Source organism: Cydia amplana, chromosome 9, assembly GCF_948474715.1.
Source record: "Cydia amplana chromosome 9, ilCydAmpl1.1, whole genome shotgun sequence".
Lineage (NCBI taxonomy): Eukaryota > Metazoa > Arthropoda > Insecta > Lepidoptera > Tortricidae > Cydia > Cydia amplana.
The window spans coordinates 2,608,392-2,633,765 of record NC_086077.1 but is presented as its reverse complement, the minus strand read 5'-3'; the positions used below and the strand labels follow the sequence as shown (position 1 = coordinate 2,633,765).

Below are 25,374 nucleotides of genomic sequence, written 5' to 3'. Positions count from 1 at the left end.
TAACTAAAAACTGGTAAACTAATAACCGCAAAACTTTAATTGTATATCAATTCTCCGTGACATGTTATTTCGACGCGGCTCGTTGCAAATTTCGTTTCATACGACCGCGGAATACGTAATTTTAGACGTAACACGCAATATAATTCCCAAAACGCCTTAACTTAAATAAAATTACCAAAGAAACCTGAGTCGTAAAGTTAAAGTAATAAGACACTTTATTTAATAATACTTGAGTGTTTTCGTTAGTGAACTGCACTGGGTCGATCGCCGTGACAAATTCTCTAACAGTGCGGAGTTCAGCCGACTTTCATTGCCAAGAAAACTTTTACTCTAAAAATTCCTTCTACAAAAGAACAACGAATCTGTAGAGTAGCTATTGTTATTTCCTTTTAACACTACAGTTTGTTAAGCCCTAATCTGATTTACCGGCTCGCTTTTATCAAGGAAATAGCTATTCTTCGCTAAGTTATGTGACATAATAGTCAAGTTTGGAGCGATGGCATTAGGGTATATTCATCAAGATGGCGGGTGTCTTGGGACTAAATTTACCTAAAGAAAGATCGCTCCATTTCCTTACGTTTTCGTCTTATTAAATTCACTTGAGTCATAGAAAACGTCTTGTAGACTCCGTGTTTGAAGGATGCCACCTGGACACATAGGTATGCTCTCTTTAACTTATAAAATAGGCACCTACGCCGAAACCGAGAGTAGTGATAATTTTGCATTTTAAACCATTACTTATTTGTAACAAAATTTGCACGTGTACAGTAGATGTGCTATGGCATGTGTGCGTGTGAGTTAATTCAAATCACTGTTTTCTATCCTATATAAGTTTACCAGTTTTTACCAGTAAGTTATAGGAATAAATACCACTTAAATGAAACTTTAATATAATAAACTGTGACATGAACTGTCGCCCGCAGTATTTCAGGTCCGATACGACCTTCAAACCTACAAAAATTCAGCGTACTTCAATCATAAATCTCGGCAACGCACTTGCAACCCTAGCTGGTGTTACAAGTGTCCATGTGTGACGGTATAATTATACCGTAGCAATTGCTTACTCTACTCTCTTTCGTCTGCCCGTTTGCCTCCTATATGAAAAAAATGGTAATCCGAGTATGGGCGAAGTAAAGGCTCTTGTGTCGTCTAAAATCGTCCACCTATTAAGTGATCCGTGTCCCGGGTTGAGTCCGGGACGGTATTAGTGTGTCCCCAGAGACGAGGGCGGTATGAACTCTTTGTTTGACGACTCCAGGGTAGTCGCTGTTGATTTTGGTCACGGCTGACTTGAAATCGCAAATGTTAGCGGACTGTGTAACTTGCAATAACAATAGGAATACATTGTCATAAATACATAGAAAATATAGGAATGCATTCTTCATTAAAATGTCATTCAATAGAACTTGCTAACTATGTAAACAAACCGCCATACTAAAATTGACACTGAATGTCAAATTACTAGTAACTTTTGTTTACATAGTTAGCAAGTTCTATTGAATGACACTTTAGGTCTTATTATTCATTCGATATTTTTGTACCCCCGACGCAAAACGAGGGGTGTTACGAATATAATTATGTTCTGTGGCATCGTAGCTCTGCAACGGATGGACCGATTTTAATTGATATAAATTTAATAAATGCATTTATGTGAAATTTTACCTGGACACTCGGATATAAACTAAGTTTTATTAATTATACAAACGAATTTCGGTGAACTGTGTAGGTATTCGTTTGTTAAGCGGCAAACAAATAAGAGTAGGTTTTCAATTTGCTAACATTTCAGTATTATGATTAAAATTAACCGATGCCTGTTTCGAAACCATTAAAATTTCACAGACAATCATTAAACAGACAATATATTAGGACACAAAACAACTGATTGTATTCAATATGAATTTGTATTGGTACATTTTGTTCATCGATGACTATTAACTAGTGAATAGAATACTAATTAAGAGTGCTAACTATTTACTAAGCATTGAATGCGTATGAAATGTGTTTATTATTTATGATAGGGAAATAATTTTCAACTCTAACGAAGGTTTCTATCTGACTAAATTCGCATAATAGGTGCAGGGGGGCAATTTAGACTGCGGGTTAATTGAGACTAATCGAAATATCTTCCATGCTTTTCATTAGTAACAAGAGTCACACACTACACATCTTTTTCGCTATCTTGAGATATAATGTAAAAAAAAATTCAATAAGGCTTCTGTTATTACGATGATTAGGTACTCATCAAGATACATAATTACAAATTCAAACTTCAAAATGCTTCGAATCGGCTTGTCAAATATGTTTGCATTTAAAAGATTAAAAATTTTCGCGACGGTACCGATTCCTTGAATAAACCTACGCTAAACGTGCGGTACCAACGGTATGAGATTACCGAAACATTCATAACTGTAAAATACCGTAAAATCATCAATCCCATCGGCCAATCAATGCTGATTACAATTCAGTGGTTAGCGCGATTCGCACCGTACAAATATTTGCATGCCTACTTGCGAACGTGTGTTGCGGACTTAATGGGGCGGTGCAGGAGGGGCATTCCGCCATACTGAGGATGTGTGTACTGGGGATGTGGCTTTCCATTAGAGAAGGGTTCATATGCACATGGAGCATAAACACATTATCCTTTCAATATGTCTGAATAAAATAAAATAATCAGCGAAACTCATTGAGTAATTTAAAAAATAATGAAATTGGCCACGACATTATGCGACTGGCTTCGGCTAAGGCGACGACAAGTTGGAGCGAGACACAGCGATCGGACCTTTCGTTCCCACCTATGGTTTTCGCCTTAGCTGAAGCCAGTCGCGTAATGTCGTGGCCAGGCCGCTAGGTCTCACGGCTCGCCAACCCTCGGTGAGCGTTTGGAACAACACTATGTGCAGTTACCCGACGTGTGATTCACATTCTAATAAGGCTCGAACAAACTTGAAGATGGTGATTGATGGTAAAACGTCAGACGTGACTGTCGAAGCTAAACGCCAATGCCTACGTATACTTACACATGAATTAATAGAAACGTGATTTCGTAAGTAACGTGATACGCTTAAAGGTGAAGAGGTTTAAATTAATGAGCAACAAAAATAGCATAGAAATGTTGCAATTATTGGCTAATTATTTTCGCTATACGAAGGGGAATTTTGAAAGACTTGGAGGCCGATTTTGATTTCACAATTTGTTATGACACACGCATACCATACACAGATATTATTATAATTATACTTACGTAGTGTAATTTTAAATGAAGGCTTTTTTCTGGTGTTTTAATTTTATTGTTCTAGTACCTACCTAATCTATAACAATTATAAACTAAGAGTCATACACCTAAATGATTTTCATTAAAAACTTTAGCATTAATGATTTATGTAATTACATTTTATTTAAATGTAAGTATTAGTACAGTTACTATGAATGTAATTCATTATAATGATACGTCGTCAAAAAACAAAATACAGTTAAAAAACGTCTTAAATTTTTTACCAATTAGCAGTCAGACATCAAATAAAAACAACGTGAATGTGATAATTAATTAAAATAAAATTTATAGGCGATTATCACATTAACTTTTAGTTAATAATAAGCTGGTAAGTCATCAAAAGCCTGTTAAATAACTATGAGAAAAGTGATAATGAATATAGGTAATTTTAACACAGACATTGATTTTATGTTCCTAATAAACTCGTGATTAAAAGTCATCAAAGACTTCTATAATAAATGGCATAACATAAACCTATTTAGAATAGCCCCTAAAATTAATTTTATCACTCAAAAGGGCTTTAAATATTTAGAATCGCTGGGAGGGCATGTAGAAAACCGCACGCACAATTTTACATGAATTTTAATCCTCATAGAGATATCCAAGGAATTTCATTACAGCAAAGCACTTTATAGACAAGGAGGCGATTCTGTTTTAATAATTTGATATGGTTTTCATCTAATTTTCATACAACCTTGAGTTTTTTGATTAGCATATCCCGGATTGAGTAAAATGCACCAGTGCATTTATAAATATCGGCTCTAGTGTTATCAATATCGATATGAAGTAATTTCTGACAGTAACAAAGCCTCCGGCCATACGTATATTATGACATCAGAAATCTACTGGTAAAACTAAACAGAGTAGGTTTATTAATGAAAAACATAATAACTATTAATAAAATAAAAACTTATAAATAAAAAATTTGGCCTAGGTCGTGGTCGCTCGGTAGGGTACCCAGAAGGCTGGCCGCATTGCCCCGCTGGATGGCGATGCTGATCCGCTGGGCAAAATATTGGCCAGCCCTCTGGTGACCAGAAGCCTCTATAAGGCGCTTTAATAGCTCCTTATAGAGGCTACGCGCGCTAGGTCTCCACGGCCCCAGGGTTTCCACCCCAAACGCCGCAAATATGTAGCTACTACCTAGTGTCGCACATTTGCGACGTTTGAGGCTTTCGGCTGAGGATGCGGCCGCACCAGCACCAACTTTGGTGCTTGGAATATGGGACGGCGCCAGGGTATCTACACAGGTAGCGTCCCAGACAAGTGGCCGACCCATACTCCAAGGCACCAGCGTCATTCTGTCAGGCCTCTTACCATCGACCCTGGCCAGACCGTTGGGCTCGAGGACCGACGGTATCTTGGCACTGACAAGGGCCCTTCGGATGACGTCGTTGAGGCTGGCGTGGCGGGGGATCCTACCAGCGCTCCGGACACAAGAGAGGCCATGGTGGCCCAGTATGTCCACCATGGCGCCGCATTGACCATGGCCACCATGGCGAGCGGTGAGGCTGGTTTGCTGATGCCCCCTCCTAGTAATTTCTCCTCCTTAACTAAACGTTATTAATTAAAAGCATCTCTAAAAGCGTCATCAGTTTTGTTAAAAACGTGCAAACCTTTTTCTTTGAAACTATAAATACCCAGCATTTGACATTGATCCGAGTCACTCTAACAAAAGTTTAACATTACATTAAATATTATTTAGTTCATATTAATGTAATAACGATTACCTAAAATTACATTATTTCACATTTTACGAATATCAAATAATAAAGCAAATTCAACTATTTAATGTCAAATCAAAATAGCATGAGTTGTAAAAAAAAGGTCGAATCAAATTAAGATTAAAACCATATCGTATTATTAAAACAGAATAGGCCCCTAGCCGGGAATTCAACGTGCCGACTACAAAACAACTTAGCATTGTATTTGGAGTTTTGAAAAGAAAACTCTTATTATTATTTCTCATTTTATCTGGCAACTTCGGCGGTTATTGGGCGGGTAAACAATTTGAAGTATTTGTTAATTCCAGTTGTTCAATGGCGATGGCGCTGAGGTAATATAAATTTTAAAGGAAGGTGCACTTTCCTATAAAATTATACTGCCACAAAAAAGCTCATACTAAGTAAATAAAAGTGATAAGTAACACTATCACTACACCTTATTTTATTTTATTTTCTGATTCATAAAATTTACACAGCATAACAGTGGACTAATACACTGTGAAATTTATAATAGACAGTATTTATACAAACAAGGTACATGATACAGTCTAGAAAGGACAAACAGAAGAAATGCGAGAAAGGAAAACTAATACAAGGCAGAAGAAATAAAGTTATAAAACAAAGTCCCCCGCCGCGTCAGTGTTTGTGTGTGTGTATAATCGCGATAAACTCAAAACTACTGAACGGATTTTCATGCGGTTTTCACCTATCAACAGAGTGATTCTTAAGGAAGGTTTAGGTATATAATTTGTTACGGTTTTGTGTAACCCGTGCAAAGGCGGGTCGCTAGTTAATAGTTACTAAGTATAACAAGCGGTAGAACTATGTATGTAAATTTGACTTGAGGTCGTACTAAAATATACGAGGTTAAACAACACGTCCAAGTAAACAAAACGCCTTATTATGGTCTAAAATGAACTCAAATATGTATCTTCGTTTAGCTGTGACTAATATTTCAACGTTCTATGGCAAAACATTTTTATAAATTAAAGAAAAAAACAAAAAGAACATTGTTTATACGAGAACGGTTTCACAGTCGCTATTGGCGACATGTTTCGGGCCCTTCGGGGGTGCACGAGTTGCAATCGCCGCGAGCACTCGAGCCTGAGGAAGGACCCCCGAAGGGCCCGAAACATGACGCCAATAGCGACTAAAAATTCAAGTCAGTGAAACCGTTGTCGTATAAACAGTTTAAAATATGTCTCACGAAAGTTTAATATCGAAAAAGAACATTGGTATTGGTAGGTATAGAATATAATAGAATTGAAATCATTTATTCAGACAACACATCAATACAAATAACACGTACAGCAAATACAAGGCAAAGATAAACAAAGGTATAAATTTAAGTTTTCGAGCTCCCGATATTACGAAATTTACGAAACAATACAAAAGGTAATCACAGTTCATATCCCGGTCGATATAAGTCTAGTGAAACTAACCGTGAATCATTCAATAACTGTTACTTAATTACGTGTTCAATTTGAGGACTATAGTTGTAGTACTGTACTATAATTGGGAGGTATTATCGTATGTAAGTATTACAACGTTTCTTCTATTACCGTCCCATCTCCACAGTTGGGTGATAAAGATAATCCGGTGCATAGTTAAACGAACAACGTTGACTAGTAGGTTAACCACTGGTAGGCTTTAAACCTACTTTCTCTCGGTCAATGAACTTACTAAATACATGCGAAATCCTGCTATAAGTGGATAAGTTATTTGTCTATTAACTGGTTGGTTGGAACACCTGATGTCTTTGCAATAGAGTTTACGAATTGTCATTTAACTAGTATTTAGAGCTTCGCAATGTTATGACAATTATCGACACCTTGCAAAAAAAAGTATTCAACTTTGTTAATTCGCATTCCTCACTAATGCTTGTTTGACTGGTCACTGCGTGACGTCAGTGGCGAATGCTGAAAATGAAGAAGGTTTGATTCCAGCCTCGGGCACTATTAGAAAGCCTTGATCACTTTTTATCTATTGTATGATATCTAATTCAGTTTTCTGTCAAACGGGCCATTGATTCACAGACCGCCGGGCGGTATCGGCCTGTCAGTTGTTCAAGAAAAGAGCATACTGCCGAAGGCCAACAACGCACTTGTAACCCCTCTGGTGATGCAGGTGTCCATGCCATGAGTCACGGTAGTCGCTTACCATCAGGCGATTCGTCTGGTCGTTTGTCTCAAACTTTTCGATTAGTTTACTAGTTACTGCATATTTTGTAAGAATCACGTAAGCATTGTAATAACGGTTTCGAAACGTGGAGGCATGAGCATGATTGCATTTATAATAGAATTTCCTTTGTAGGAGGTTTGAATTTTAATATCTCACTTGAGCAAGGTGCATAGCCTGAGCCTGGTTACATTCAACCTTGCTAAGTGTGTCAGTTGCATAGCCGTAGGAGTAAGAAATAACTTATGAAGTTGCTAAGTTTTCATTAGTTAACGGTTGGAAAAGGTTATAAATATTGCAGTTTAATTAGTTGCTAGAGTTGTACCTTTATCAGGTGTTTAACAAAATGTGCAATAAAGATAAGTACAAACTATCAATATCAATACATATTATAAAACAAAGTCCCCTGCCGCGTCTGTCTGTCTGTATGTTCGCGATAAACTCAAAAACTACTGTACGGATTTTCATGCGGTTTTCACCTATTAGTAGAGTGATTCTTGAAGAAAGTTTTGGTGTATAATTTGTAAAGGTTTTGTGTTAATTTGTTGAACTACCCTAACTAATTTATTAGATTCATACTATCGCATTTTGTTTATATTATTACAATATAATTTAGTTTGCTTTAAATTTAAGTAACCTCCATTCCACATAATTACAATATCAATCCACAACACAGGCTTCATCATAGTTGCTACTTGCTACACCCAAAAACAGGTACAGGTAGGTACATTGTTCATAATACATATTGTGTCTTTCAAAGTCACAAACATTTTGACCTTGGCCAATGTCGTCCATAAACTATTGCGTTCTTAGTATCCAATCATACATGTGTGTCACACCTAAATACCAAATAAAATATGCACTAATGATAATATATATCTTGCCTTAAGTCTAGATCTCACACCACTTGAATATTCAGCCTCGGGTGTCGAAATTAATCGATACGACCATTACCAGGCACGCGAATTTTGAATGCTTTTTTTTTGCGTAAACTTAATCGTCACCATCACACCACAAAATAAAGTAAACTAGCGCTTAATCCCTTGTTATAAGGTCCATGGTGTAATGCTTATTGCGCCACCTTGCGTCGGATCGCGCGGAATGCGGCTGCGGCGATTCGTGACTGCGTTGTGAGATTAGACTGCGTAATGCGCTGTGGCTGCTGGCATTGTCTTTGCCGAGGCAAAAAAAAAGTTTTAAGTACTTTGGAATGCGTTTCAATAACGCCTTGGGTATAAAATGATTTGTTGACGGATAGCCTTCTGCTCCACTAAAATAGGTACGGTCGCCATGAGATATATCGGAGCGGCTAAGGCGCTCACAAATATCAGAACACGCCAGGGCGTTAGAGTGCGTGTTCAGGCATTGTGAACACCTTCGCCGCTCCGATATATCTGATGGCGACTGTACTTAATTCGTGTTGGGTCTTGACAAAGTCAACACTTAAGTTTTGTTCGGTTTTAATCGAGTTAACACTTAATTTTGTGTTTAGTTTCGACAAAGTTAACAGGTTGGATGACACACTTTGAAATCAATCAGCTTATGAACGGCAGTAAACTCAGTGGCGGATTTCCCATAAGGCACAGTAGGCTCGAGCCTAGGGCGGCGAGATATTAGGGCCGGCAAATTGTAACAAAAAATTCGCTGATTATAACAAGAAATAATTCAAAATTAGGCAACGAATTCTCAAAAAAAGGTACCCATAGAGGGAAATGCTTGGAAGTCTTGGAATACAATTTTGGACTTCGTAACTTTGTTTGAACTAGTTAGGAGGTGAACATATCAGAAGTCCCCGGCCGTAGCCCTTGCTGAGCCGGGGGAATTGCTGAGGGGGGTTTGAAGGTCCCATTTTTCGGTTTTTCGCTTATATCTCGGAAACTATGCGTTCTAACGACAAACATGATCATTATACAAAATGAAACCTGATTAAATTTGCTACAAGTTTTACTCAGTCAAGTTTTTCGATATCTTGAGGGCCCCCTACACTTGTGCGCGAATCGCGTCGCGAAGCCCCGAACGCGAGTGTGGCGTCGATTTCGCAGTGGCTCTTGAAATATTGCATTAAATTTTCTTCAATAATATTGACGAGGAAAAAGGAACCCGAAAAATTTTAACAGTTTATTACTGATCATATTAAATGACTAAAATGTCCTTTCAACTTCTCTGGAATTCGCTGGAGGCCAAAATAAGGAAAAAAAATGTTATATGAGTGTTTATAGGTGAATTTTGGCAAAAAAAAAAAGATTTTCTTATGTTTCTTTTTAGATTTTTTGAATGTTTTTGTACATAAAAACTAGTGTCACTTAAAATGAATAAGTATTTGCTTTTTTTCGTAAAACCTATTTTTTTTGCAAAGCGTTACTACTTTCTGACATTTATCAATAAGGATAATATGTAGACTACGTCGCATAGTGGCAACATCGCCACCGTAAATGCATTTTAGATGTTTTGTTTTTTAATTGGTAATAATTCTGAAACTAGGCGAGTTCCAGAAAAGTTTATAGGACATTTAGTCTTTAAATTTAATATGATCAGCGGCGATATCTTGGTCGTATTTTTATCACTTGTCATGTTATGCGTCACTTTCGCACTTACATACTTGTTAGAACGTGACAGGCATGATATCATAAAAAACCGACCATCTTAGCCCTACAGGAATACACTGTTAAAATCTTATAGGTTGTAGGTACGTAGTTGTACCGTAAATATTTACATATTATGTATTGAAGGAAATTTAATGCAAAATTACAGAGAGCGGATTTCTCAAAAACTAAACAAAATACCTATCGAAAAACTCGACTGACTCGACTGTATAAAACTTGTAGCAAATTTAATTAGCTTTGATTCTGTATATTGAATTTGTCACAAGGACGCATAGTTACTGAGATATAATAAGCAAAAACCCGAAAAATGGGACCTTCAACCAAACCCTCCTACCCCCGCTCAAGGGGACTTTTGATATGTTCACCTCCTAACGAGTCCAAATAGAGTTACTAAGTTAAAAATGTGTCCCAAGCATTTCCCTCTACACCTTTTCGTCGCCTGACCTAAATGTAGTATGACCATACGATGGGTGCTGATGCTGAGAAAGGGGCGGCTACAAGGCCTGGAGCCTAGGGCGGCAAAGACTGCAAATCCGCCAGTGAGTAAACTACATTGTAAGTTGTTGCAATGGAAAAGATTACAAAATTTGCATATTAGTTCATTTTCATTTTGCAACGTTAGTAATTTTGCAAGATTAGTTGTATACATTAGTATGGGTACCTATGTTTAGTGTTTAACAGACCAATCCTTGTAGTTAACTCCGTTTGGCACTTCTATTCATCGAGATTAACAGGGTGGCAACTATTGGGTGTTATGCACAAGGACATTTACGCTACCTATAGTATGTTTAATTTGAATTACTTTTTTGTAATGTTGCCTACAAACAGGTAATTTATTAACCAAATTAATTCCGTTAAATTCTTTAAAACTGTCCATAGCAGATACCACTTAAATTTGAAGTTAATTCCCAATACGGCCGCAAATGGAACTGGACCACAAACCACAATAAAATCCGTTGCGGCGGATTCATTATAAACCGCCATGTTGAATGCTTTGGAGTAATAAGCTCATTAACGGGATCGACAAACATGAATTTATTACAATTTTATTATATAATTTAAATATTACCACTATTACCAGTATTAATAATTGATGAAACTTGATTTCAAAAATGTGATACATACTTCACTGGCACGATGACCCAAAATGAATCTTGGCCTCCAACATGTGAGGGTAACATTTAATAAGTTATTGGCATAAATTTCATTTTTTTGTTCAAGTTTTTATCGCTGACTGTACTTTTCTTATAACACTTTAAACTCTCGCGTTTTGAACACATATTTAATTACACAAACGGGTCTAACGCGATATAATTTCATTTCATTCCATTGCGATTAAAGGTAAAAACAATGAAATTATATCGCGTTAGACCCGTTTGTGTAATTAAATATGTGTACTTTTCTTTCCACAGGCAACTAATACTCATCGAGACAATTCTAAAAACCCCAAACACAATTAGGTTTCGTTGTTTTATCACAGAGTTCCTATCCCCTCCTGTCTCCATCAGATCAGTTCGATGGTACCATAATATTGCGTTGTCACCCGACATACATAATTATGTATGCAAATTTTCAGGTTCATTGGAAGTCGGGAAGTGGGTCAAATTTAACCTGCAAGAATTGACCCGTACAACATAGTTAACTACATACATAGGTACATAGGTACATTTCAAGTTAAATAAAAGCTTGTAAAAAGTGTCTTCTTGCAAAATTAAATGTTGTAAAGATTTTAACTTACCTACTTTTTATTAGCTGCAGGGGTCAACTTCCTCTTTCCTTTGCATATATCAAAGACTAAGGGAAGAAAAATTTAATTAAATAAAACCCTGAGCGCTAATTAAAACCATTCTTTGCATTTTTAATTCCCTCCAATAAGGTCGAAGTACGCCGCTATGGGCGCAGTTTTAACGCAATCACGGCGTGCAATTTGTTACAGATTCAACAATGCACCTTTAAAGTTCTTTCACAAGGAAAATAAAAGAGTCTCTGAGTTCTCTAAATGAAGTTGACTACAAAAGGCGTCCCGTAATTCAAATGAACGCAGCCGGTGCCGACCGCTCCGATTCTCTTTGAAAACTTTAATTTTTTTCAAAGTTTCCGACGCGGCACTTAACAAATACTCCTCACTAAAGAGTTCGAACTTCGGAATTAATGATTTTTACTATTCGCTGTAGCGTAGAGCTTCACAGGTTTGTTTTGACGTTGCACTCTTTTTCTTCATTTACGCTGTTGCCTTTACGGATTTGCAATTAGTCTGATGGTCTCTTTTAAATCGGTATTAAACTCACAATCACATCAGAGGGCCAATACAAACGGTAGGTAAGGTTATTAATTAAATTCACCGGCCATATTGCAAGTAACTCGACTGTGAAATGCACGTCTGCCAAAGGAAGAGAACCTGTGAAAATAGATAGTATTTACGTAGTGAGCAGAGCTTGGAATAATTAGCAATGCTAACATGTCAATTGCTTTGAGGATACGTCATGATTGCGAGGTTGGCGTTTGGGTTAGAGCTTAATTCAAGGTGTCCACGAGGAACCCGAAAGATTTTAAGAACGCAATTCTGAAGCCAAAAGAGGAAAAATATATTATATGAGTTTGGGTCAATTTCACCAAATAATTATTTTTTGTTTCGATGTTATCACTTAAAATGAATTGACACTTTTATTTCGCAAAACCAAGCTTTACAAGTTACAAGTGTTATCACTTAGAGTATTGGGCGCCATAGTGGGAACATCGCCATCAAAAAGGCGTCTCGTACGTGCTCGTACTAAGTAACATCAGGTCATTAAGTGACCAGACGAATTCCAAATAGGACATTTGAGTCTTTAAATATGATCAGAAATACACAGTTAAAATCCTTCGAGTTCCTCGTGGGTACGTTGTAAAAGTTATTTGTTGTAGAACGTTCCGTATTAGCATCTATTGTCTGCATTGTTTCTCGGTTTGCGACAATTAGAGCGAGGTTGAACTTGCCAAGTTGCCATAATATTGTTTGTTCCGTCTAAAATGTTTACTTGCGGTGTCGGTGACCAAAGTTGGAATTGGAATATTGGCTAACAATATCGGGAGCGACAAACCGATTTCATGGGGACTAATTGTTCAAATAATTCATTACGAAATTGATATTGAGTTTATAACTGAGGGCTGGAGAGAAATTTCGGTTTAATGTCTTTAACTATTGAAATAATTAAATAGTAACTTAGATATATTGTTACGTAAGGTTCATTGGGTAAACTTTGAAAGCGGGATGATTCTGAAAATTGTTAATATCTACTAAACTAGAAGCACTATCTAATAGAGTAAAATGGAATAGAATAGAAAAGGTTATAGTTTATTCGGTGCCAAAATAAAACTTAACCTACAAATACATATTATTGTAATACATCCAATACGTAATACATACAATATTGTAATACCAAAATGGATGCCACTGAGCATTTGCCGATGACTAAGATGGCGCTCTGGTATTCAGTGCAACCAGAGAGAAAAACACAATAAAATAAAACAAAACAAAAACTAAGCAAATATGTGGCTGAATGTGAGTTTAAACTATAACCAGATACCAGATAAGAACAATAGATGCCATGATAAGCGTTGAAGCAGCGGAAGTGTTGCTAAAGTATGAAATACTTGTGGTTTAGTAAATAGTAGCAATTTTCAAAATTACCCCACGTTCGAAATCACCTTATAACCTTAACCTTAACGTTCGCAGGAATTATAGGTAATAAGCATTAAAAACGTGCTAAATTCATAATCTTGTTATCGCACCGCACCAAGTATAAACTAGAAGTAAAGTTGACATTATAATATTTAAAACTTTCGCGTTTTGAACACATATTAACTCACATTTATTTAATCAAAGTTAGCCGCGACCACTACCAGTGAAACCTGTGTCCAAAAGTCGGTAAATAAAGGTAATAAAATAGATAGACCCGTCTATAAATGTGAGTTAATATAAAGTTGACATTTTTCATCAAACATTGGATTCTTATATATTTTTCACAAAAGCTTCACGTTATGAACGTCACGTATATACAGAAGGAAACCTTTTTAAAGGCAAATATGACCGAGTCAACATGCAGTCTTGCACCGCTATTGCACTGTACACACAGTCCCCTGAAGAGGCAACAAGTGTCGGGAGCAAACGTCTGAGCATGTTTTATGAAAGACTGAAAATGATCATTGCATTAATGCTATCATCATCTTCCTCGCGTTGTCCCGGCATTTTTGCCACGGCTCATGGGAGCCTGGGGTCCCCTTGGCAACTAATCCCAGTAATTGGCGTAGGCACTAGTTTTTACGAAAGCGACTGCCATCTGACCTTCCAACCCAGAGGGTAAATTAGGCCCGTATTGGGAGTAGTCCGGTTTCCTCACGATGTTTTCCTTCACCGTAAAGCGACTGGTAAATATCAAATGATATTTCGTACATAAGTTCCGATAACTCATTAATGCTATAAAATGTTTAAAGGTTGGCTAAACATTATATGTGTAGTAGTTTTTTTTTGCTTCGGTACCTTAAATAAATCACGATTTGCCGGATCAGTAAGGATTATGTATAGAAAGTTTGAGTTTGGTGCAATTTAAACCACAAATACTCGCTAAATACTTGAAAAAATAGACATCAACTTTAATAGTGTGTGAAAAAGAACGATAGTGATTAAAACTTAACTAATAGGCCTTAAACTATTCTGCCCATTCTATTTTGTCTCTATAGCCGTAATACAATTTCAAAATATACTTAAATTGCCTAGTGTTTGTTGGTGTTGGCTTGTTAGCCATAAATTTGAATATCCTCCCAAATAATGTCTACTAGGGGACCTATTTAGAGTCGTAAAATAAGATACCTACCAATTTGATTTTAATATTAGTGCGTCACTTTGGGACAAATATTACAACAATAATTATAGTGCCTAGTCAGTAATTAACGGTTATTTGCATGTAAGTAGATACAAAGTATTTCAATGATATTGGGTAACACTATGCAACCTTATTGAATAGCATCAAGGTCGCAGTTTTGTTATGTATGATTTTCTTTTCATATATTGACATTGATTAAGTGTGGCATTGACATATTACTTATATGTCCAATGTAAAAAAAATATGCTAATTTATTACGGATGATTTATTTTCTAGAAGTAATTTGATAGGTTTTTTAATAAATATATACAGAATGGCCCTAAAATACGTCGAAAAAAAATTAAACAAAAGACAACTACAATCATTACACTAAATTAAATGTATTATTTTCAGAATGTTCTCCTTTAGCTCTGATACACATACGTAAACGCTCGTTATAACTACATATTAACAATACCTTTGCCCATTTTTGGGACACTCTGTACGAGTATAGAGCTATGTTGACGCACTCATAATAAAATTAAATTGGTATCATAATTTTCTTCTCTATATTCGCTCCGAGCTGATAATTATCATGTAGCCACAGAAGCCACTTAATTAAATTTCATACATAACTAACTCATATATTTGTAACTAACTACACGTATTTATTATATTTGTATTAACGATCTAACGCAACCTATAATTACATTGGAATCTAGGCATAAATCAAATTGTTTGAATATAAAATAAAGCAACCTTCATGGATAATAATTTGTATAATGAAGCAATATAGGTACCGTTATATTCATTTGCAATTAAAGGTACTTATCCGAGTATTTTAAATTAATCTATGCTTACTGTTTAATTCGTAAACCGATTATGAGCTAAACCCTTATTTTCAATAAACTGTAACATTAATGACAAAGTTTGTTAATGAGTAATCTCTTTATAACATATGCATGCTATATACATATATGTGTACCTATATTATGTTTACTAGGTTGTTCGTATTTATTTTACTGGCTTATATTTCCTTTTTCTTTTTTCTTTTCTTGTTTCTGTTTTGTGTAAAATTGTTTATGTGCAATAAAGTGACATACATACATACATAACACTAACACTCTAATAAAGTCTTAAGTAGTTTTAAACTGAACAAACTGTAATATTAGATTAAAACCATAGACTTTTTTTTTCCGCTACAGATGGGGTAACTAAAGACAATGTTTTCGACTATGTTATAATCTAGCTAGTTGAGATATTGACCCTAAGACCGAATCAAAGATTGTAAAAAGTACACTTCTGTCAACCACCTTCATATACTTAATTGGGGAATATTTCCTTTGTTACCCCACCTGCACCTACCCAGTTACTATAATGGCGTTACTGACAACAAATTATCACTTTTATAGACCTTAAACGTCACGACTGACACTGCTACAGGTCTACTATGTCACGGAATGGCACGTAAAATGCCACAATTTATACGAGTACAATCTTCTTAGGTCTATTATAGGACCAATAGGTGGTATTTGAGAAGCTTTCTATCGACTACTATAGTACCACAAATTGTTACTTGGGCACACATGATGACGGTACTGAATTAAGCTCAACATTATTATTGTCGCTATAATTAAATTAAATATAAACATTCAAAAATATTAACGTCCCCATAAATTCGTTAACGGTTTCAATAAGCGTCAGTCAGTCATCATCAATTCTAGGGGTGTCGTTCATAACAAACACTCTAAATTTCCTTTAAATAACTTATACTTCCCCATGTTTTGCTCGTTCGATGCAGATCTCCAAACTCACCGCTCCCAAGAGCGGGCGGAAAGCAATTTTTCACAAGTACAGACGTACAGTCACCTTCGATAATGTTACTCTTCGAAGGCCGCAAAAATATGTGACACGCTCTTAGACTTAAAAGACTGTACAATTATGCTCTGTGGCAGACACTTGTACGCGAACCGTAGAGAATCACTATTTGGAAAAGTATTCCAGCGTGGCTACCGCTACCACCAGTTCGCCACTGACCTAAACGCTATCTTAGAACGTAACTTATTTTCTATGCATCTCGCTCGTACTCGCATATTGGTGCGAGCGAGATGTATAGCAAGTAAATTACGAAGGTAAACGCTAGCGTATATGTTAGTTTTGACACTGTCAGTAACCCTGAGGTGTCTGATTTTGGTGCGTTATTTCATATTTCATCTCATTTTCATTTGACACTGACTCATCTTTCATATCATTCGACACTGACTGTACATTTTAAAATAGCTAACGCCTTATGTCGTAGCCTCGCTTATTGCTCGCGTCGGGGACGTAAATCTTGAGGGTCCGTGTATAGCTTGTCAGGGCCAGGGGTGAAAAATAGATGCGCACTTACAAAAATTAAGTAGAGCGGAGGGTCCGCGATATTGGAAAAAGGAATTAATGGTGCACCCGCTTTTTGATCGCGTTATGTTTATTTAGACGTTTGAAAAGATCATAATAGAGGTCATTAAATCTTTTTCGTCGATTTTATTCTTTTGTCAGATTTTGATAACATTTTAAGAGATCAATTCTGGGAATAAACATGAAATCTCAATTTGGGACAAAAAAAAATAGGTTTCCGTTGAGCTTAACTAAATTCCATACGTTTTTGTAACTCGGTGGAAGATTTCGTAGGACTTAAACTGCCGTATTCGAACTTCAAGATATTCACAAGAGACGACACGTACTAGATCTATTCTAGATACGTTATAGTTTAGATTTCAACTAGTTCTCTTTTGCAGCGCAATTCGGGCAACCAATGTCACTTTTACGTTAGATTGAGTTAGATATCTAATAGATGTGAATTAGATCTCTAAGCCATATCTTGTGGAAATCGTTCAAGAGTATCTCCAGAATCGCGCAAATGTCAAATTTGACAGGTTAGATTTTAAACATATCGTTATCGTATCTTGGTGATGACTAAAAGATATCTTATAGATGTCTATTTCAAAATCCGAATCAGGCCCATAGTCAAATTGCGCTTATGGTTTTCAGAATAAAGAACTTTATTTGTATCTATCCGCCATAATAAACCGTATAGTAGTAATACAACATACAAGTTGAGTTTAGTTTTTTTTTCATACTGAATTTTGGTTTTCATACTATCGCATGGGAGAGAATAACATGTCACAGAATCATCAGTTGATTTGACATGGAAGTGAAATTTGAAAATTTATTAGTCGTATTCGATCCTTTATTTCTTTGCGGTATATTGTAGGATTATCCTCTAGCTGTATAGAAGACCATAAACAGGCTTTTCGTAGATTGAAATTTGAACCTTTATTTTGGCAAATCCAAATTGCATTGGTCTTGATATGTTTTGACGATAGTGACTGTTAAATAGGTACAAAGGCAAAGTCAAACCCCCCCCCCCCCCCCCCCCTTCGAAAGCAAATTGGCAATCAACTTGAAATCTCAGAGTTTGACACAACAATAGTTGCCGCCTTCGACTTTAATTACTAACAATATATGTATTTACTCGTATAGGCGATAAATAAGGTTAACTGCTGGAATCTATTAGTTAGTTAGGTACCTACCTGGTCTCGCAAATCCGGGCAATTTTTTTGCTTTTGAAATCAGAACTTTCTTTTATTTCTGAGTTCCAAACAAGAACTTAATTTTGCTCCAAACTCGCAATTGTGGTTGGGGCCACTGTGGTAAAACATTAACATTATTGACACATAGGTACCTAGCCGTATAATCCCAATAAGGCCTAGTTTACCCTCTGGGTTGGAAGGTCAGATGGCAGTCGCTTTCTTAAAAACTAGTGCCTACGCCAATTCCTGGGATTAGTTGCCAAGCGGGCCCCAGGCTCCGATGAGCCGTGGCCAAAATGCCGGGACAACGCGAAGAAGAAGAAGAGGTACCTAGCCGTATACTAAACTAATTTATTTTCAGTTACGCTTCAATTAACTTTATGAAATTATTGCGGAGTTAATGAAATTATTTATTTTTACTACAATTCAAACCTCGCAGACAAGTTTGTCTAAGCCGTGAATGATTCAAACAATTCGTAATGTAATACAGGCTTTATCCCATCCTCTTTATTTGGGAGGCACGTAGCAAACGACATTTGGTACCAAATTGCCTCAGGCAGGCTCGTGCCGTCTCTGCCACCCTTTCTAGCTGACGGTTCGGCCACAACATGGCGCGACGGCGGCAGCGGCGAGCGGCGGCCATAGGTACGGCTCGGCCACGACAGTGAGCGACTTGCGACAGCGGCAGCGATAACCATAGGTTGGAGCGAGACACAGCGATCGGACCTTTCGTTGTCGCTGCCGTCGTCGCCAGTCGCTCAATGTCGTGGCCGAGCCGATAGGTTGGAGCGGCATAGCGATGTCGTGGCCGGGCCGTTACGGATCGGCCAAGACATTGCGTGACCGGCGGCAGCGGCGAGCAGCGGCCATAGGTTGGAGCGATATAGCGATGTCGTGGCCGGGCCGGATCGGCCAAGACATTGCGCGACCGGCGGCAGCGGCGAGCGGCGGCCATAGGATCGATCCGACCTGTCGTTCCCACCTATGGCCGCCGCTCGCCGCTGCCGCCGACGCGCGATGTCGTGGCCGGCCAGTTAAGCCACCCTTTCTCGCCATAACGTGCTACGCACACGTACGACATCTTTTTATATATACGGGAATACAATCTAGTATTGAAATTCATAATATCATTTGAAATTGGTACACAGGTTAGCTTTTACGATTTTGAGGCGTGACTTGGAAGAAATGTCTTTATTTTGTTAATTTTTTCCGATATAAGTAGCCTTTTATTTTAGTGCCAATTATAGAGTGCTGTTATTTTGACCCCACGGGCCGAGTCCAAACGGGTCCCCCCCCCCCCTCTAGTTGCCATTCCCAAAATGTTATTAATTTCTAAGATAGGAGAGAATTCTACAGAAGTAAGATATATAATTAATTAATTAAATATAATACCTACTCTATCATAATATTATATTTAAATACTACGACACTTTATGTAGTGAAACTCGTAATATTCAGAAAGTATTATTCATGCTTCTTAATTGAGATATTTTACCTTAAAAGTAACATATAAACTATCTCATGCTTATAACTGCTAAGATTTTTCTCATTTAAAAAAATTATAGACGCGGCAACCTATTTCTAAAAACCAAACGATACGCTGATATTTATGTACCTTATACCATCCTTATAATATTCCTATTTCAACACGAACGCTGCGTCTAACATATCTACGAATGCGGTTTGACTTGGCTCGTTCCGAAAACACATTAACACGTACTGGGACCCCCACGTGGCTCAGACTACTGGATATTAGGGTAAAGGGAATGCATTGGCTTTTTGTAAGCGTATATTGGGCCATTTGCCGCGCTTTTCCGTATCTAGGCGCATTAACGTTAAAGTGGTCTCCGATAAAGCGTTGGGCGCAAATAACTATACTGTTACGTAAAACCTTAATAGGGTATTATTAGAATACGTTACGTATAGTCACATTTACTCTAATGTATAAACTCAAACTTACATGATTATTTGCTTTTTGGATGTTTGCTAACTCACTGGCTGATATTTGTGTTTGACAGATTTTGCTACATTTAGGTGATTTAGGTACACACAGCTGCAAAAGTGCATAAGCACTTTATTCATGAAGTGTGTTTGCAGTTTTGCAGGTCGCTATATGTTACCTTATTTAAAATATACACCTTTTTAAAGAGATTTACATCAAGTTATATCCACTTTTAACTACCAAATCCTTTTTTACCCAAAGTAGGAAATCGTAATGGCTTTAAAAAGTCTCAGAATCTCTACGATTAAATTAAGCGTATCAATATGTTTTTTTTAAATTATGTGTTCGACTGAGTACGTTAGATTTACGTCATCAATCATTGCATACATAATATCCACTACCAAATCCTTTTAAATCTAAAAAGTAATACGGTTAAAGCCTCTAAACAGGCTTAGAAAGATCTCTACGGCTGTATTTAGCGTTCCAAGATGTTTATTATAATTTTGTGTGGATGATAATGGTACCGTTACCTTCCTAATTAATAAATACGCTGCATTAAAGAGATTTACGTTAAATGTAACATCCACTAAATCCTTTTAACTGAAAGAAGTAGGACCCGGTTAAAGCTAAAAAAGGCTTAGAAAGATCTCTACAGCTGTATTTAGAGTTTCAAGATGTTTTTAAGTAATATTTGCGGAATGCAAGCTCGGCCCGAGCCCGACAGGTAGCCGCACCTCGCAGCATCCTTGAGAGGCCACATTCCGACTGTTTACGGTGTAGACCTCATTTCAACTGCAATTGCAAATGAATGAGTCGGTGCACTGCGTAGGCTTGATTGAGTTGGCTATTAACGGTGGTTTCTATTAGGTGTGGTGTTAAAGGCAAAGGCGAAATCATTTGCCTTCACCATAGTGGAAATTGGAAACTGGTAAAAAACAAAGGAGGGATTATGATGATTTTCCCAATGTATGTTTATCATTTATTCATTTGCAAGAATGTAGTACCTACACAAAACAAGTTCTTGCATTATAAAAATGTCCAATACATTCTGTTTAACAAATCATGCAAAGGTTTAACTTTTTCTTAAACTAAATTTAAGTAAATTACAAATATTTAAATTAAAGAGATACTAATATTATTACACACGAATCAATTTTATTATCAGAATTCTAGTTTGTTTGTGCTACTGAGCCGGTTTCAATTAGGTACCTAGTACCTACTTATCAATCGATGTACATATTTTGATTGTTTAATGTAACACGAACTAAAGCAAAATAGATAAATGTAATACATATTAGGTACCTAATGTACCTATGAAACTGTTCTTACCTACTGATAAGAATGGGGGTTTTACAATTCATGGTTTTTTTATTACTGCTTAGTGGTGTTTAGGTAGGTTTAATAAAAATGATGTAGATAGGTATTGATTATTATGTCACTTATGTGTTTAAGGTACGGTTTTCACAGTTTCATTTTGTTCTTAATATGTATATTATTTGGCAGCTAGAGACAAAAATGAGATAATGAAAAAGTGTAAGTAGGTATTATAAGCAAACCATTTTGGTAATTAAAACTTCTCAACAACTCCTAAACTTTTTTGCTTGCTTATCTTTGTTTTATTACAATACTGAAATATTACTCTATTTCCTTATAAAAAGCCACCTTAGCCAACCATTGAAGCGATGAAAAATTTATCTAATTTGCAAATACGTCGTAACGCGGTTACACAAGATGGCCGACTTCATTCAATTGTTCGGTCCACTAACAATGAATTGACTGATTGGTTTCGCCCGGTTACAAAACTTCTTCTTTTTGTTTCAGAACATTTTGGACAAGTTCAATCCTGGGGCCCGGCAGATGATAACGGCTGGGAAGGCGTATTTAAAAGCTTTACATGGTAAGTTCCTTTGTTTTTCTTACACGTACAATTTGTACAGTCACCTGCAATGTTATGTTACTCTTCGAAGACTGCAAAAATATGTGACACGCTCTTATGGCTCTATAAATCAGATCGTGTCAGATTTTTGCGGCCTTTGTTGCGTAATATATTATTGCAGGTGACTGTACCAGAGTAAATAAAGAAGACTGACAGTCCTATACAATACAACGCCGCGAGAATAAAAATGTTTGACATTAACGGCAGCAACGCAGTCGGCAGTAATGTCGCGCTGTAACACTGTTGCAGTTTGAATACGAACGGTACCTTATTTTAGCTAAAAAAAACATCCTGTAAATCTTCCATTGGCAGATCAGGTTGCGGTGCGTAACCAAAATGCCAATCTTTTACGCTCCGCTCCGTAGCGAACGAAATGCAACTGTCACTGTCGCACGTATACGGAAGAGTGATAGAGAGACACAAATCGTTTCGTTATCGTAGCGTAAGCGATTGTCACCTTGAATAGGCACGTAGACGACAGTTCTTTGCTCTCGTAAAATAACTGAAAACTGCCATAGGTACTAAAAGGCTAGTGCCAGTCAGCAATATATTATCAACGCGTGACGATAGGTAACTAGGAGCTAGGTAGCGCAGACGCTGATCGCGTTAAGATTAGGATTGTATTAATTAATGCCGTAGATTAAGAGCGTAATGTTAAGATAGTACATTGCATAGGTACCTATAAACACTAGTTATTACGGAATTAACTACTGGCTTTTTAAGCTGTAGGCCTCGCGTATCCCCATCGGTTGAGAATTGTAACCAGGGGCCTTTCCATGATGTCCTTATTGCTATTATTAAAGAACATCCGGACATACAAAAGTATTTTTGGCCAAGCTGAAATGGAGATCTTCGCTAACGCTTCGGTCGATTAGTCTAAGCCCTTACCCTCCCCTAAAAGATCAAGAGAAATTCCTTGTTAAATCGACACACAGTATCTTAAATACTTCTAGGTAGCCTCAATTGTAATAATAATCATTTATATTTACAGTGGTATTACTTAAAGAAATTAATAACTAGCTTAAATCTAAAATAGGCCCTTGAGGCATTGTACCAAGGATGCTGGCGACATTTCCTCGCTGTATCGCAATGCTGATACGTTGAGCGAGGTAGCCGCCAGCTCTTCGGTCACCAGTTAGGGCGGTTTCGCACTACGTCCGATCCGAAACAGATCCGAACCCGTGAAAATATGGTCCGTTGTAGCCGTAGAACTATTTCTATGGTAAGTTACGCACTACATCCGATCTCCGTCGTCCGATTTCTTTCCGTCATTCTAGAATCTCCATTCCGGAGAAGATGTTTGACGGACCGAAGTAGCCTTAGTATTATTTGTATGAACGCTCGCGCACTGTGTCCGAGTTAAAGCCGAGCAGAGAGGCAGCGGGGCGGGCGGGGTATTCGGATAGGACTAGTGCGTATGCCAATATACGAATTCGGTCCGAGTTAGACATATTTTCACGGGTTCGGATAGGTATAGTGCGTAAGCGAATATCCGAATTCGGTCCGAGTTAGACCCATATTTTCACGGGGTCGGATAGGACTAGTGCGTAAGCGAATATCCGAATTCGGTCCGAGTTTTCTAGACCCATATTTTCACGGGTTCGGATCGGATTCGGATCGGACGTAGTGCGAAACCGCTCTTACGTCAACCATGACGCTTCGCGATTTCTGCGAACAACTTATGCGCGTTGGGACTCAATTGTTGACTATTGTTACTAGGTACCTAATACCTATAATTATAATATAATCATTCCGTTCTTTCATAGCTCGCTCGACATTTAAAAACAATGAAGTCACAATGGCGTCATCCTCATACCTGTCTAATGGTAGATTCTCAAAGATAAAGTTTTTATCATCCGTACGTTAATGATAGATAAGTGCCGGTTAACCGCAATATTCTTAACTGACTTTTAGTAGATCTTATGTCGTTACAATAAGGTTTACGTTAGGTCAATTAAATGTGTAGACAGCGGTACTAAGTCGCAATAAGTCGTTTCCATACAATAATACGTTGTGCATGCATGAGTCCGTCACCGCTCAAGGACATTATAAATACATTTTACAGCAGTGAAAATAAATCAAGTTGTTTGAAAATTTCCTTTAAAATGTGTAAGTTATGTACAAAAAACATTGAAATGTTTGTACATAACTAAGTTAGATGTTAATAAATCGAATCGCATAAATATAAGGTTAAAAAGATAACAACACAGCTCAATTTTTAACCTAATTTTTTAGTGGGAAAAATGTTATAATAATTACATTAATTACTTATCAGTTATGTTTGTAATAACTGATAAGTAATTAATGTAATTATGAATATTTGGACTGTATTGTACAATGAAGTTTCCTGTAAAAAAATAAAGTCTAGCTAAGCTAGCTTTCTCTTTCGCTTAAAAACGTATGCTTCTAACTATACTTAACTAAAAAAGGTATATAAAAGGCAGTTACTTACCCGTACTCACCTTATCTTCATTTACTTACATAAACTATTACTCAAGACTATCTATTTCCGTGATTCCGTTATATAAGATTATAAAAACCATACCCATGCGATAGCTGTACAAGCTTAACCACCGTTACTATACTTACTAGTTTTATTATACGCTATTTCCAAACATTTACGTAATATCTTGGATATTAAAGGTTCATTTACCCTGTTTTTATCCTTTTCGAATCGGTATTCGCATCAAATATTCTCGAAGGGTACCGTTTACGACCTAGAGGCGAACGAACCTAATTAATGTCAATTTGATCTTCTCTTGTTATTCGCATGTCTGGCTCGTACTTATGTACCTGTATATATGTGTGAGCGAGATGCGGTGCGAGTAATATCATGTCAATATCAGATTTTTATGTTCCGAATGCCGCTTCCATTCACGAAATATGCGGTCATCATTTTGGCGTTAAATAAATTAAGGAGCGAGATTTGACTCCACTCTTGACTTTAGGTCAATAAACTGTATAGGTAGTTTGTTTATTTAAAACCAGTTTTCTTGTGTGGGACTAGGTACGAAAACATATTTATTTACCCTAAGGCTATAATCAGTGTATAACTGACGTAGGACTGTAGGTATTTCTCCGCTGTCGTTAATGCCTCTTGTATATAATTTGTATGTTTACTTGAACTTAATGCTTATGGTCCTGTCTATAGACCTGTAAGTATCAGCGGTGTGACCAGAGCCCATACCATGAGTCACTGACAGTGCTAAAACTGACATATACGCTATCGAGAACGTAATTTACTTTCTATACATCTCGCTCGTACTCGCTTATTAGTGCGCACTAATAAGCGAGTACGAGCGAGATA

General features: G+C 37.1%; 1 protein-coding gene across 1 annotated transcript in view; it reads left to right on the top strand.

Moving 5' to 3' along the window:
- The window catches only part of LOC134650935 (uncharacterized), a 62,500-nt gene that overhangs the window by 20,451 nt on the left and 16,675 nt on the right, over positions 1-25,374 (top strand). The window contains 1 exon segment of the mRNA XM_063505889.1: positions 21,953-22,028. Within this exon segment, the coding sequence (XP_063361959.1) occupies positions 21,953-22,028 (76 nt within the window).